Source organism: Stenella coeruleoalba, assembly GCF_951394435.1.
Source record: "Stenella coeruleoalba genome assembly, chromosome: 7".
In the NCBI taxonomy this organism is placed as follows: Eukaryota; Metazoa; Chordata; class Mammalia; order Artiodactyla; family Delphinidae; genus Stenella; species Stenella coeruleoalba.
Window position 1 is genome coordinate 71,502,864 of NC_137153.1, and position 16,156 is coordinate 71,519,019.

The 16,156-nt window shown below is 45.6% G+C and overlaps 1 protein-coding gene across 6 annotated transcripts in view; it reads right to left on the reverse strand.

The window, feature by feature from the left end:
• The window catches only part of DMRT1 (doublesex and mab-3 related transcription factor 1), a 111,234-nt gene that overhangs the window by 80,128 nt on the left and 14,950 nt on the right, over positions 1–16,156 (reverse strand). For 3 of the 6 annotated variants that reach the window (XM_079926666.1, XM_079926664.1, XM_079926665.1), the window contains one exon: positions 7,538–7,597. The exons of the other annotated variants lie outside the window; for them this stretch is intronic. In XM_079926666.1, the coding sequence (XP_079782792.1) occupies positions 7,538–7,597 (60 nt within the window). The remainder of the gene's footprint in view (positions 1–7,537; positions 7,598–16,156) is intronic. 6 annotated transcript variants of the gene reach the window in all.

A 16,156-nucleotide genomic window follows, 5' to 3' on the forward strand; every position in this document is an offset into this window, starting at 1 on the left:
ATAAATACTGATAGATGTAATTCACGTAAACAAAAGCTCTTTGAGGTCCTCAAGAATTTTTTTAAGAGTGTAAGAAATTTGAGAACCTCCGTATCGCAGGCTCTTCTCTTTCCAGGAGGACGGATTTCAGAGCAATTGGTGGCAGTGTCTCATCCTGAGCTGGCACACTGAGCTGCTTAGTTAGCAGTCAGCAGGAAAGGCCCAACCGGACGCCTCTTGCTTCACCCCTAAGCCAGGGACATTTCTTTCAGTAAAACAGGCATTCACCACTACACAATGCAGCCAGGCAGCAGAGCCTTGGGTTGAGAGCACCAACCCAGGCTCCCAGGTCAAATTCTTGATCAGATCTGGAATCCACAGCCCTGGGACCTTGGATCCGTTAATACTTAAGTCTCCGTTGCCCGAGAGTCTATATATAACATGGGGTTAATACTGCTACTTACACCACAGAGGGCGAAAAACGCTCTGACAGGGTCAGTGTTCGATAAAGGTTAGCCGTTGTTGTTATCACAGTCACAACACAGTGAGGGCATTCTCTGCCATCGAGCAAGAGAGCCACCAAATTATCTGCCCAAAAAAGGTATCCTTGCTCTCAATGCTCATCTTTGAGGGACCGCAGGAGGCCTGGGCTGCACCTGGCAGGGCTTCCTGAGTACAACTGAACTTGGAAAGGAGCGGAATCCTCCACTCCTGGCCTTCTCTGAGGTCAGACAGTAGCCTTGAATGCAGTCGGTGTGATATCACTCCCCAAAGTCATAATCAGGAAATGCGGGAACAATCTGTTTCTCCCACAAGGCAATCATGACAGGCTATTTTAAACGTCAAACACAAACCTGGCGCCAGGAAAGCAAACAACCCCTTCACTCGCGTACCTGCCTTGAGCCCCGAGCCATCTCTACTTGTGAGACAAAGCCAGCAGGTGGAGAAGAACTGACCTTCCTTTCCGACCGCAAATCCCCGCCTCCTCGTGTATTCAATTCTGCTGTTGATAAGTGAGCTGCTACAGTGCTTCCCTTAAGTGAGACGGGGATTTTATTTATTTGGGGAGGGGGGCGGCGGGAGTGCTGCAGTTCCAGGGCTGAACTTTTAGCTCGCTATAAAGTTAATGTGCTCTTCAGTGTTCATTCCAGGCAAGACTGTGGGGCTATGTATTTTCTGCCACCCCCAAAAGGCCATTATCTGTAATTGCCCATTACCATGCATAATTATTTCTCCTAGCTTGGTCTATGACCTCCAGGGCTGCACACTGTTACAGCCAACTGCTCCCTCTTACTAAATTTGTGAAGGAAGCTTTACTGACCTTTAGTACTTTGCATGGTATATTCCAAAGCCGACATTTTACAGGCAAACTTATCTCGAATCGGGAGTATTTCAGATCTCCTCCAGATGTACCTTTCCCATCTCTATGGAGTTTTCCCTCCCCTCAAATAACAAGAAAATAAAGCACAATCAACTCTCCATTATGTGAGGGCTGATAACCCAAACTGGGAATTATCTGGAGCCCTTTATCCTCCCTTTTCTTGGATTTGGCCGTTTAACTATATCATGCTTTTTAAAGACTGCTACTGGGAGAAGGTGGAGATAGGAGAGGGAAGAGAGAGAAAGGGTAAAACTTACAAAAATTTAAAACTTTTGAATTCAATATATATGCTCCCACTTTTAGTGTTTTTTGAGTGGGGAGAGGAACTGTGTTCAAATCAGTTATTAAGATGAGATTTCGGGATTCCAGGTGCATTGGAAATACTAATTCTAGAACTGACATTTGGTGACATAGCCCAAAGTGCCCCCCTACATTCACCTCACTTTTCAACATTAGCAGGGAAAGAGGAGAGGGGCCGGGGATTGCCAGCTATACACGCAGATCGCCGAAATGCTTAGCCATCCGCTGGCATTTCTGTCTTCTCTGCTGCGCCACTCAGGTGTGAGGGTGGGAGATGCGCCTCTAAGCCGTTATAATGTCCACACACAAAAAGCTGGGAATGACACCAACCCACTTTTGTGTAGTCACTACCTACCACTGCACCCAAGACCGCCCACCAGAATCTCCTCGATGGGTGACGCCCTTCACGTGTGCCATCTTGATTTCCCTTCTGCCTTCCTTCCTTTTGAGTAAAGCTCCTCTGAAATGAAAAGAAGTCGATTCTACAAATAATCACTTGTCCAACCTTTCAATCATCATTTTTACCAAAGTCAGGCAGGGAAAACGACAGAGAATCAAACCTAGCAGTTTTCACCAAATCCGACAACAGGGAAGGCCTAGGAAGTAATGTTATCCCTTGTTTTGATACCTGGAGAAGTTCAGGTGGTAAATCTAAGGATGTGTGTGCAACTGGCAGCAGAACCCCGTCAGAGACCTCACACTTCACCACCAAGCTGTGTCATTAAGGGTAAAGGAAGCTGCTTAAATGTGGCCAATGAACAGCTTAAGTTAAAAGACATCTGTTCCTGGGCTTCCCTGGTGGCGCAGTGGTTGAGAGTCCGCCTGCCGATGCAGGGGACACGGGTTCCTGCCCCGATCCGGGAAGATCCCACATGCCGCGGAGCGGCTGGGCCCGTGAGCCATGGCCGCTGAGCCTGCGCGTCCGGAGCCTGTGCTCAGCAATGGGAGAGGCCACAACAGTGAAAGGCCCGTGTACCACACACACACACACAAAAAGACATCTGTTCCTACTGATGATTTCCTGGAGAAGAATATAAATGACTACTAACTATGCATATGCTGGCGTGGAGGTGAATCAAACACCAAGGTCAAGACAGTTCTCAGACTCCAACGACAGAGACCAGGATGGGAGGTGACATTTCCACTGGGAGATGTCAGGCAGGGCAGGGGCTGTGAGTTGTGATTTGGTCCCAAAGCCCCTAACTTGTGGCTCTTCTGACTCATCCTTGAAGCAGCTCGCTCCAACCCTGGGTCCTGGTTTAGCTCTGCAACTGTGGCCTCGTTGCCAGCTGCTGCCATGCTGTTCTCAAAGTGTGGACACAAGTCACTACATACCAGGTGAGGTGATCGCCTCCAAGCTTTGTCTTCTCTTCACAGCTAACTGCTCCACCAAACATGTCACTAACCACAGGGACAGGAAGGCATAGCAAAAAATGTCACACTTGCGATGATTCCTGCCTCCCAATGTAGGGCCAGAACCCGAATTCCCAGCCTCTGTGCAGTCAAGGCCTAGGCATGTGAAAAAAGTGCTGCCAATGAGGTCTCCCAAGTGAGACTCCAACTGCAACAATGCCCTTTCCTTTTGGCGGGGGCTAGAGCCAGAAACCTGTGGCTTTTTTAAAAATAGATGGATTGACTGATTGATTATTTATTTATTTTGGCTGTGGCGGGTCTTAGTTGCAGCACACGGGATCTTCGTTGCAGCATATGGGATCTTTTAGTTGCAGCATGCAGAATTCTTCTTAGTTGTGGCATGCTTGCGGCATCTAGTTCCCTGACCAGGGATCGAACCCAGGCCCCCTGCACTGGGAGTGCAGAGTCTTACCCACTGGACCACCAGGGAAGTCCCAAGAAACCTGTGGCTTTTGAGAGTGGCAGAAGCAACAGGTGCAAGGTGCTGAAGGCTCTGACAACTTGGGATACACACATGTACATGTAGACACACATGCATATACACACATACACATACACACACACAGATATATCTGTATCTACATATCAATCAACACCCTAACTACAAAGAAAGTTGTATCTTAACTGAAAGAAATGATTACCAAGAGCCAATCTGGGCCTGTCAACCAAAATGTTATCATGGTGACTAAGAAACAGCATGACAGAAGCTATAGGAGTGGCCAGCTTCTTACAACTACAATCACAGCTGCATCATGTGCATCTTTATCTTCCTCATCCAGTGGCCTGTGTCATGAAGATATTGTCCATCAGGTCTCTGGAAATCTAACATGCTCTCAGAAACTCCATTTCACAGAAAGGTCACCAGTATTAAGAACTGTTCGGCAATTCTCCAAGTAAACACAGAACCTAGGAACATCTCTGCGTGGGTACAGCCTGTGGCACAGAGGGAGGACTACATAAACTCTAAAACACGGGGCCTCTGTCTGTGACAAAGGAGCCGGCCAACTCTGCGGGAAACACTGGGTATCATCTGTGGCTGCATCAACCACCAGCCTCACCCGTGCTTCTCAAGGTTTCTTCCATCACAGAAACAATACTGGATTGACAAGTCAGAGAATAAAGATTTTTTTTTAATCAACAATCAAGCAAGAGTAATTATCTGAACACCACCAACAAAAAAGCATATACTCCCATGAACGCACAAGTTTTAAGATGAAGTTGTCTGTCCCCACTCCGCACACCCAGAAAGGAAACAGCAACATAGGCAGAGCCTGGAGACTCACCTGGGGGTTCTCTTCCATCTCTGGACTAGACCCAGCCCAAAAGTGGTAGTAAAGTTGACCTTCTGAGCAGAGACTACAGTGCTGTGACTAAAAGGATTTCAGAGCTGAAGAACTGAGCTTACTGAAGAGATAACTGCAGATGCTGTCATAGGAAGGACTCACCAAAGAGTCAACCACGGAGCAGGTGACAGAGCTGTTCTTTCATACGTGTTGAGGAGTCACAGCCATTTGTCCTAGGAGGCCAACTTATGAGGGAAAGCTCTCAAAAACTCGACAAATTCATTCATTCATTCATTCATTCTATATTAACTGGGTGCTCAACTGTTTAATTCCAAGGTAGGAAGAGTCATTTTTTCATGACATTACCATACAGAGGTGCCTTCAGGTTTAGCTGAGTCTGAAACCAGGAAGCCAACCAACGCCCCAGAATGTGTAGGACTTTATTTATTGCAAGTCAACATACAGACAGCCTGCAGACTTGCGTTACTAGCTAAAATCAAACAAATATGTAGACACGGGGAAAAGACAATTAAACGGTACAACTGGAAATATGACACCCTAAGAAAAACTAAGAAAATAATAAGCAACAGATTATTAAACTCTCAGGGACTGAAAACACCAAAATAGGGAGGAGAAACAAAGTCACCGCAGATTAAATATGGAGAGTTTTAAGCCAATTATAAAAGATCAAAGGGAACAAGAGAGGGGAGGAGTAGCCTTACAAGTAACCGAGATAGGAGACCTTGGGAGAAATATGACCAGGGTAAAATCATTACAGTTTACAGTGAAAGTAATCTAGGGATGACTCCAGAGAGAAATTCACTAGGGACCACTCCTGGGAGAACAGCACTGGGCACAGAAATTCACTAGGGACCACTCCTGGGAGAAATTCACTAGGGACCACTCCTGGGAGAACAGCACGGACCACTCCTGGGAGAACAGCACGGAACAGAAATTCACTAGGGACCACTCCTGGGAGAACAGAACAGAGAGCAAAAAGCTCTTTATTTTCAGAAGGCACACAACTCCGGAGGGAAGGTGCTTGCTGCAGAGAACAAGGGCTAGGATGGGCGAGGCGAAGAGTGCAAACGAAAAATGCTAGTGGCTTGAGCCACATTTTTGGATCCCATACTGTCCACCTCTGGCTAGGAACCTCGGTGTGGTCTCCATTCCATGGCACCGTGGGCAAAAGGGAGAGGCAACAGTTGTGGAATTAGCAGAAACTCACTTGACACTTTCTGTTTCACCCTCCAAAAAAATCTGAGATTGCCCCCTTCGAATAAGGTCAACCTCCTGAAAAGTCCTAACTGTTACCAACTGTCCTAGATTTTAACCAAGAGAAACAGCCAAGAAAAGAGCTGCGAATGCAAATGATGTTCACTTTTCACTGTAATATCTCATGTATTCCGCAGTTTACATAGACTTTTCAGCGGCTACCGATAATAACTCTACAAGGCTGAGACCCAGAAAGAGGAGCCGGCTGTGGCTTAGAAAGGTGCCCTGCACTCAGAGGAACACGGTAGGAGCTGGAGTCGCGAGTAAACCCAGGTCTTCTCAGTCCAAGTCTGGTGTCTTCTTGCAATGATAGGAAGAGCCCAGACACCTAGCTCTTCACCTGGATTCCGAGTAGCTAATTCTGTGTATTTTGTTTTGTTTTTTAGTAATCATCAATACACTGGACGCTATAAAGTATCAGAGTCAGAAAGCCAAGGGAAGTGCACCACACTGCCAAGGAAACCCCGCTACAACCAGCATTTAAGATCAAGCGTAATGCCTGACTTACCAAATTTTCTTTCTTACAAGAGATTCAACAGATCACTCTATAACTGTGAGGCTGGTTAAAGCCTACGGTATAACTGAAAATACAGAAGGACCAAATGTAGTATATTAATAACATAGCACTTACTGATACTGAGAAAATATATCTGAAGGAAAGAAAAAAAAGAGGAACTCTGGACATCAACTATTTTACTTACCTCTGTAACTGGATACAAACTGCTCACCTAGCTTAGTAACCCGGCTACCTAGTGGGTCCCAACTTACTATCATGACCAGAGTAATGGAGCCCAATACAGGACATGAGCATGGGCTGTGAGTCACAGACTCGGGTTGGAATCCCAACTCCACCACTTAAAATACGTGTGATCTTAAGCATGTTATTAAACCTGCTTCCTTATAAGTGGAAAAGTAGTTCCTATTTTACAGAGTTGTTGTAGAGATTAAATGAGAACATAAATAACAAAGCAGCGAAGGCAGTACCTGGCATGAGGCAGACACTCAGTAAATGAGAGCTAGCGGTACTGCAATCATTACCTCCTCTGAAAACACAATGCCAAAGAATTGGGAATTAAACAAACTACACACACACATGGCAAAGGGTAAAGCGCTGCCCGCTCTCTCCCTTCACACACAGGAATTAGAGAATCTTATTCACAATCGTGCGTGGATCCTCAGTTTGAGAAACATCCCTTACTCCTGCCACACTAGCTCCTGGCAACGCAAACTAATGCGAGAATTACATTTCTTTGCTTAATCATCCTTACCATATGCTCTGTTTCTTCAGTTCTACTCAATTCTCCCCTGCTCCTAGATGCAAGCTTTTGTTCCCTGTCAAACTCCTCTCCGTTGCTATAAATAATCTCTCTCCCTCTTTGTATATTACCTTTCAAATATTTATAGACTGTTATTCTCCTTCTCTCCAAGCCATACATCATTTTTGTTGCCCTTCCCCTAGATTCTCTCTAGTTTATCTACGTCTTTTAGAGAAAAACAAACCCCAGGTGCTTCATGATGAAAACAGCACACCCAAAGCTAACAGCCCTAGGCCAATAAGGCCCCTTATTCAAAAGCCACCAGAAAATTCTTTGATGTGCTTCTTCCTCCTCTTCCCCTCTAACTCAGTAATTCCATCTCTCAGATAAAAACAAGGGAGAGAGGGATAAGGGAGGTGACCACCAGCCTCTCCCGGCGGAGGCCGGGGCTCCACGAGGCAGCAGCTCCTGGGGTAGGATGCCATGGGACAACCACTGACACGCTCCAACTCACTAATGAGGAATTCTGCACCATGCACATTGCTCCCGCTTGTTAATTCCTTCCCCATCCACTGCATTCGATATGAAGGTATTAGAACCGTGTCCTTGGGACTCCCCTCCCCTCCCCCACCAGGTCTGGGCTGACGCACCTGCTTCTTCATCCGACACGCAGGGCCCAAGGACTCTAAATCGTGTGCCTTCTGTCCAAACTGTGAGGGGCAACAAGATACAGACAGTGTGTTACCTGTTTTGCTGAAGGTAACTTCCTCATCTCGCAGTCCTGGGTATCTGTGTGGTTATCCAACACTCCCTACTCCCTTTAGAAAGGATAAGAGATGGCTAACACCAAAGACACATGTCTGTACAATTAATAAAACAAAAAGAAAAGCAAGGCCGAGAAAAGAAGGGGAAAGCTTACTCATACTCTGATGTGTGAGTGTTAAGATGTGTCTTGGAGATTCCTGGCTGCTGGAGTGTGGCCTGGGGTAGGGGAACTGTGACGGTTATGTACTCCTTACCCGGAGACACAATTCTTACGTCAGGTAGCTTGATTTTTGAGGTGAAAAAAAAAAAAGGAAAGAAACAAAAAAAAAAACCCTAGTTTATGGCTGTAGGGTAGATCATATCCAGACTCATTCCTCTGTTCCTCATTTTAGTATCTGAAACTTGAGTTTGATGGCATGTTTCTGTCCTTCGTCATGGTTTACAAAGAATTTTCACGTTAAAATCTTAGTTGAGGGCTTCCCTGTTGGCGCAGTGATTGAGAGTCTGCCTGCCGATGCAGGGGACACGGGTTTGTGCCCTGGTCTGGGAGGATCCCACATGCCACGGAGCGGCTGGGCCCGTGCGCCATGGCCGCTGAGCCTGTGCATCCGGAGCCTGTGTTCCGCAATGGGAGAGGCCACAACAGTGAGAGGCCCGCGTACCGAAAAAAAAAAAAAATCTTAGTTGAGCACCACACTGATTCTGCAAGATAAACTGAGCAGGCAATATTATTTTATCCATTTCACAAATGAGGAAACAGACACTCACAGAAATTAAGTGAACTGCTCAAAATTGGAGAGGTGATGAGTAACAGGCAGGTATTTGGACTCTAGACCTTAGGTTCTTTCAGTGACATGGAACTTCCTTCCCAGGCATAAAGTTAACCAGATCAAAGCAAAACTGTTTCCAGGTGTCTTCGATCTTCAAGACCTTTGATTAAGCTTCTACTATCACACACCATTCTCTCGGGGGGAATTTTGGCACTAATAAGACTGGTTGATCTGTTAACTAACCTGGCACCAACCTGGAAATCCGTACTAACAACTAACCCTCACCCTGGCGGAAGCACAGCCCTGAACGTGTTCAACATCAACCAAAGAAGCAGTAAAATCATTCTGAAAGGGTTGATGGGTAACGTGCATTCTATCGATAATTTCATGTAACACTGGTAAGAATAAGATTAGTCTCTAGTAACCAGAATATCTGAATGGAGAGTGTATCCCATTCCTCACCTGGCTTATCATATACCCAACAGTAATACTGGAATCTCTAGACCACAGCACCAGACATGAGTGTGAAATGGTTCAATCATTGAGGCCATTAGCTTAACCTGAGCTCTGCCCACGGTTATACTGGAATGAGGACAGAGGTTGGAAGAGTGTGAAGAACACATCAGGTCCACTTGGCTCTGGTCTGCTGATGGGGGACCAGACAAGCCACAGGCTCCTCCGCCTGTCCACAGAGGACAGTGACCAGGGCCAGTCCTTGGGCTCCTGGCCTCTACAGCCTGTCCCCAGCTAGTCTCAGCTAGTCTCCTGGCTTGAAATACCAAATAGTGGGGGGGGAGGGGGGACTGCAGCTCATATCACCAAGGGCCAACCTCCACAGTAAATAAGGAACTTCAAGACAGGGGGAGGGGATTCAATAAAAAAAATGAGCAAAGGACATACACAGAAGGCTCACAGAAAAAACATAAATGGTCCTTTAACGTATGAAAAGATTTCAGTCTCACTAACAAAGGAAAAGGGGATTATAAGCTATATCAACCATATTTGTTTTCTATTGCTGTATGCAAATTTATTATCTTACAGTTTCGTTGGCCCATCGTCTGACCCAGGTCTCTCCAGGCTAAAATCAAGGTGCTTAACTGAGCAAAGGGCTGTTGCAAGCTTCTAGAGAACTCCTGAAGTCTTTGCCTCAGCGCCCCCTTCCTCCATCCTCGAAGCCAGCAACAGTGGTCAGGTCTTTCCAGCTTTGAAACTTCCCAGCATCTTCTGTTGTGACATCTCTGGGGCAGCTGGGAAAGGCTCTCCACGTCCAAGGATTCAGGCCATTAGAATGGGCCCACGTGGAATCCAGGATCACCTCCCCACCTCCAGATCCCTGACTTCACCACATCTGCAAAGTCCCTTTTGCCACGAAGGTAACACCTTCACAGGCCCCAGGAGCCAGGATGTAGCCCTCTCTGGGGGCCATTTTTCTGCCGACCGCACCCACGTACAGCGCTTTACCTTTCAGACTGGTAAAGCCCCCATGGCAACCCCCATAGCACTGGCAATGCCGTGGCAGCAGCTCTCTGGAGGAAGTGCCGTGGACACCATCTACCCAAATTACCTTAAGATAGACCTCCTGTCCTACCAGTTCTTTCCATCTCTACTGTCACCACCCCAGTGCAAGCAGCACCCCTCTGCCTGGGCAAATGCATGGGCTTTGCTTTGCTCCCCCTTGAAACTACACTCCACACAGCAGCAGAGACATCTGAAGAGAGTAAATCAGATCACAGCATTCACTGCTTCAACACTCCAATGACTTCCCGTCGCACTCACCATAAAACTCCAACTCCTTCCCTGGCCTGCAAGGCAGCAAGTCGCAGCCCCCTGTGATGTCACCCTTGCTCACAGCACCGATCACACTGGTCTGCTTCCTGCTCTAAGCACTGTCTCACCTTGCCGTGCCTCCTGCCTGGAAGGCTCTTCCCCCAGACCTTGACTGCAATGGCTCACTGTCCCTTGGGATTTAATCTCCTTAGAGAGGCCCTCTTTCCCTAACCTCCATGTCAACAGCCGCGACCCCTCCAGAACATGTATCTTATCACTCTGTCTCCACAGTGCTCATCACTTTCCGAAAGCATCTTACTCACTGGTGGACCTGATTATCCACTGTCTCCCCTGTTGGACATGTAAGACCCACGAGACAGACGTTTTAGGCACTGCTGTATACCTCATGCCTGGAAGAGGGTCTGACCCAATGCAGTCACACAACGAATATTTGTTGAATAAACAAAAAATAAAATAGAAACACAGATGGAAGAAAGGGAAAAAGGGAGGGAGCGACTCTGGCCCAGACAGCAGACTCACCAGCAAAGATGAATTCAACTCAGTTCAGCAAACAGTTATTAGTGTTTGATGAATCCAATCTGCTTCCCTGAATTAATGTATATCCTGTATTTCAGATAAACTCCCCAACCTCAGGATCAGAGTTAAAGGGTGATGTAAAAACAGGGAGTAGTTTTATAAGTGCTGAGATCAATACCGAAGAGTCAGCTGTTAGTATACACTGGACTGAGCTGACATTGGGTGGCTAAAGCAATACCCGAGAACTCTCACTGCCAATAAACATCAGAAAATGTGCTATTACTAGAACACTGAATCAGTATCTTCTTCTGACTACAAACCAGCTGTTTATAGTCTACGTTAAGAGTTTCTTGTGCATTTTTTCTGAAATGCATGCTCAGTGGTACCGTACACTAAGACTGGGTTAGTGATTGTGAAGTCTACTCACAGACGTAAGAGACTAGAGGAAACTGGGTTTGCAATGTAACCTGGTTCAGCAACAGGGAGCAATATTTATGTGACTTTTCTTAGGGGAATTTTTTTATCAGTTGAAAAGTAAGACACCTTGAGGCTGAAACAGAAATTCAGACCTGCACTTAGAGTTGCTTGTGACCAAGGCGAAAGGAACCCTGACAAGTCAAGAACCAGTGAGACAGCAGTCAGAGCCCCAGGGGGCCCAGAGGTACCCTCACTCCACTCCCTTGGCTTCATGGCACAACACAGAGCACTCCTAGGCCCAGAGTCCAGATCACCTGGCAGAGGTACAGAATTCACAGCATCCCACATCAGGTGGCAGCTGGCCTTACCCTGGGCCCCCTTCCCTACTAACCTCAGCCCTTTAAGCAACTTCAGAGTCCTCAGAGGCACAAACTAGACCAGCCTATAGAACAAAGAGAGAAGTCAGCAATGAAGCAAAAATTGTGGGCCTGGGGGAAGAAGTAAGAGGAAAAAAACAAGACGTTGACGAGATAAAAGGAATCGTCTCATGTGAGTCTACAGGTGATTCCGGAGGCCAAGAAGGGCGGGTTAGCAGAAGAGGCTGTCCTTAGCCAAAAGTGAATGAGAGGGAGAGAATGGGGAGTTATCACTCAGTGGGTTTAGTGGTTCAGTTTGGGAAGATGAAACAAGTCCCGGAGATGGAAGGTGGTGACGGCCGCACAACACTGAAGGTACTTAATGCCACTGAGCTGTACACTTAAAAACGGTTACAATGGTCCATGTGATGTTAGGCATATTTTACCACAATAAAATCTTTTAAAAATAAGATAGCTAATAAAACAACAGATAGGACAGAAGGGCATCCACGAGATCCAAAGAGTAGTGGGTTGGGTGGCTGAGGGGGTCATCAATGGACAGGATCCCTGAACCAGCAGATAACCAGGAACCCAAGGGTCAAGGACTCCAGGGGGACCCAGTGCAGCAGGCAGGAGAAACTGGTGACACAGATGAGCCTTCTGACATTCCAAAAGTCTCCTACGGCAGCAAACAAGGCCGTACAGCACTACAATGATACCTAGTGTCACCCACCACCTATAAAAGTTTTCCAACGCTATGAATAACTATGGCAGTAAATTCTGAGACCGTCTATGAACTACCCTCTTCCAACTGGCAACGTGAAAAACAGCTGTCTATTCTCATCAGCTCGCGGGTGTTCTCTTCTACTTTCCACAGGAGTGACGGCGGTTTTCCATTTTCAGAAATCCAAAGATAAAAACTATTCTTGCCAAGTTTCTAGGGCAAGAGAATTCCTTCTCCCTTGTTCTGAGGAAATGCTTGTCACCCAAGGTCTAAAAAGTTGCTTAAGCCCTTGAGAAACAAACCAACGTTTCTACGGGCCAAAAACACAACAAAGAAAATCTGTCACCGGTTCCCTCTATGGTTTAATTCCTCAAACACTATCCCTTTCATTACAAAGTGTATGTGATAATGAGGGAAAAGAGAAAAATTTTAAAAGACTGAATATTAACATATTTCTAGTGATAATAAAATGCAAACCTAGAAAACCCTCCATGATCTAAACTTCTGATCATCAAAGAGACACTGACTGGGTTTTATATCTTTAGTGTTTGCCAGCATGAAGGCATCTTATTGTTCAATTTTAAAAAACTTCACAGGATGAAGGCATCTTACCTTTTTTTTTTTAATGTATTTATTTATTTATGGCTGTGTTAGGTCTTCGTTTCTGTGCAAGAGCTTTCTCTAGTTGTGGCAAGCGGGGGCCACTCTTCATCGCTGTGCGTGGGCGTCTCACTATCGCGGCCTCTGTTGTTGTGGAGCACAGGCTTCAGACGCGCAGGCTCAGTAATTGTGGCTCACGGGCCCAGTTGCTCCGCGGCATGTGGGATCTTCCCAGACCAGGGCTCGAACCCGTGTCCCTTGCACTGGCAGGCAGACTCTGAACCACTGCGCCACCAGGGAAGCCCGCATCTTACCTTTTAATTCTAAAAAATTTCAGTACGAATCTTCTGGAGCCCTCACACACTGCTGGTGGGAATGTAGTAAAATAGTGCAGCCTCTTTGGAAAATACTGTGACAGTTCCTCAAAAGGTTAAACATAGTGTTACTGTATGACTCAGCAATTCCACTCTTTAATATATACCCAAGAGAATAAAACATATATCCATATAAAAACTGGTATAAAAATGTGATGGAAGCATTACTCATAATAGCCAAAAAGCATAAGCAACCCCAAACTCCATCATCTGAAAAAAACCAAAATACGATTTATCCATATAGTGGAATATTATTTAGTTTTTAAAAAGGACTAATAAATACATACTACAACGGGGGTACACCTTGCAAACCTGAGGCTAAGTTAAAGAGGTCGCCTATGACCCCAGTGTGGGAGCAGATGGAGAGTGACTACTAATGGTACAGAGTTTCTTTTAGGAGGAGATAAAAATGCTCCACAACTAGATTCCAGGGACGGTGGCACAGCTCTGTGAACTTACCAGAAAACACTGAATTGTACACTTTAAGTAGATGAAGTGTATAGCATGTGAATTTCACCTTAGGCTGTTAAACTACATTTGAAATTTTAGTCATTTAAAAAATTCAGATACATTTAAAAAATATCACAAAAAATGCAGATTGAACATCAATGATTTTACTCTGATATCTGCAAGTGGGTTCATGATCACTAACAGAGTGTTTTAAAACACAACTTCAAGTTTAACCATCACTATTCATTTATTCAGCAAAGGTTTACTGACCACATGCTACAAAGCCAGGTACTGTACTACACACATGAGTACACGATGAATAAAAAATGCAATCCCTGCCCTTAAGATTACACGTTCACAAAGCAGACAGCGGTGTAAACCAATCAAATGTTTCTTTGTCTTTTACATATGTTGTTATAAAAGTAACTTGTTATTGTACAGCACAGGAAAATATAGCCATTATTTTGTAATGAATTTAAATGGAGTATAATCTATAAAAATATGTTGTACACCTGAAATTAATAATATCATAAGTCAAGGGCTTCCCTGATGGTGCAGTGGTTAGGAAACCGCCTGCCAATGCAGGGGACACAGGTTCAAGCCCTGGTCCGGGAAGATCCCACATGCCGCGGAGCAGCTGGGCCCGTACGCCACAACTACTGAGCCTGCGCTCTGGAGCCTGCGAGCCACAACTACTGAGCCCGCGTGCTGCAACTACTGAAGCCCGTGCACCTAGAGCCCGTGCTCCGCAACAAGAGAAGCCACTGCAATGAAAAGCCCGTGCACTGCAACGAAGAGTAGCCCCCACTTGCCGCAACTAGAGAAAGCCCACGCACAGCAACGAAGACCCAAAGGAGCCATAAATAAATACATACATACATACATACACACATACATATATTGTAAGTCACTATACTTCAATTTAAAAAAAACTAATTTGTGACTTTAAACCCTGTATTTACCTTTTTCGGTGGGTCTAAATGTTTTCCAAATTTCCTTTCTAGCCAAAGTAGACCAGTAGGCTACTTCCTATGTACTTTGTCATTTTAACTTCTTTACAGAAATACTGTCTACAGAGAATTTCTATCAGGTCGGTTAACTGCTATATTTGACACATAAGCAGAGACTTCCCTTGGAATAAATAAAATTGACTGAGATGCTATTTAAAACACTAGGCTATCAAAATGGTCAGTACTATTCATCTTAAGTGTTTCCTTTCATTTAAGCCTCCAACTCTTGCTTCAGTTTAAGGAGATTTGTTTTGTTAAACATCCTGGAAATTTCTTTGACTCCAAATGTAAAATTGGGGAATGCTTTTACCTGAAGGCCTTTTTAAACCTAATCTCCACATCCTCTATTCTACTTGAAATTGAGAGCTCTGTCTAAAATCAAATGGAGCTCATCTCATGTAAGTAGCCAGGACCCTCCAAATATCAACTCTCAAACTAACCTGGATAAAATGTTTTGGTGTTTCATTTGAAATGCTTCTTTCTGTATAACATGGAAAACTGCAAAGATAAAAATTGAAATATTTCAAATTTAAATAACTCCACAGAAGATTCTAGGGCAGCAAAACTACTCTGTATGCTACTAGAATGATGGACACACGTCATCATTAATTTCTCTAAACTCACAGAATGTACAACGCCAACAGTGAACCCTAATGTAAACTATGGACTCTGGATGATTACGCTGTGTCCATGTGGGTCATCAATTGTAACAAATGTACCTCTGGCGGGGGATGCTCATAATGGGGGAGGTGTGCATGTGTACGGGCAGGGGTGTATGGGAAATCTCCGTACCTTCCTCTCAATTTTGCTGTAAATCTGTAACTTCTCCAATGAATAAAGTTTATTTATTTACTTATTTATTTATTTATTATGTGGTATGCAGGCCTCTCACTGTTGTGGCCTCTCCCGTTGCGGAGCACAGGCTCCGGACGCGCAGGCTCAGCGGCCATGGCTCACGGGCACAGCCGCTCCGCGGCATGTGGGATCCTCCCGGACCGGGGCATGAACCCACGTCCCCTGCATCGGCAGGCAGACTCTCAACCACTGTGCCACCAGGGAAGCCCTAAAGTTTATTTTTAAGAAACTTAAGTCAACATCTTCAATTGTTAGCTCCTCAGTCACATTTCTTACTGGTAAAAACTGCATAGGGACATTATTCCATTTTCAAATTACCACACTGCATGTTTGTAAAGCACTTAAGCCCTTCGAAGGCACATAACCAGGACGGCGTGCGTGCCCTACCGGCATGAGCTCTCTCTCTGTGCTGAAGTGGAATTACTGCTAAAGAAGAGAAGTGAAGGAAGGGGTCCCGCCATTATCAGATGCAGACCTGGCTGACCCTTCCGACGGGGGAAAGGTGAGTGAAAGCAGGCCGTGGGCGCTGGGGGGGAGGCCTGAGATGGCAGGAAGCGGCTTCATGTGGAGGAGTGCGAACGTGCGTGTGTGTGGAAGCCCAGGGTGCTCCAGAAGGGAGGCCCCAGGAGATAACATTCAGGTCC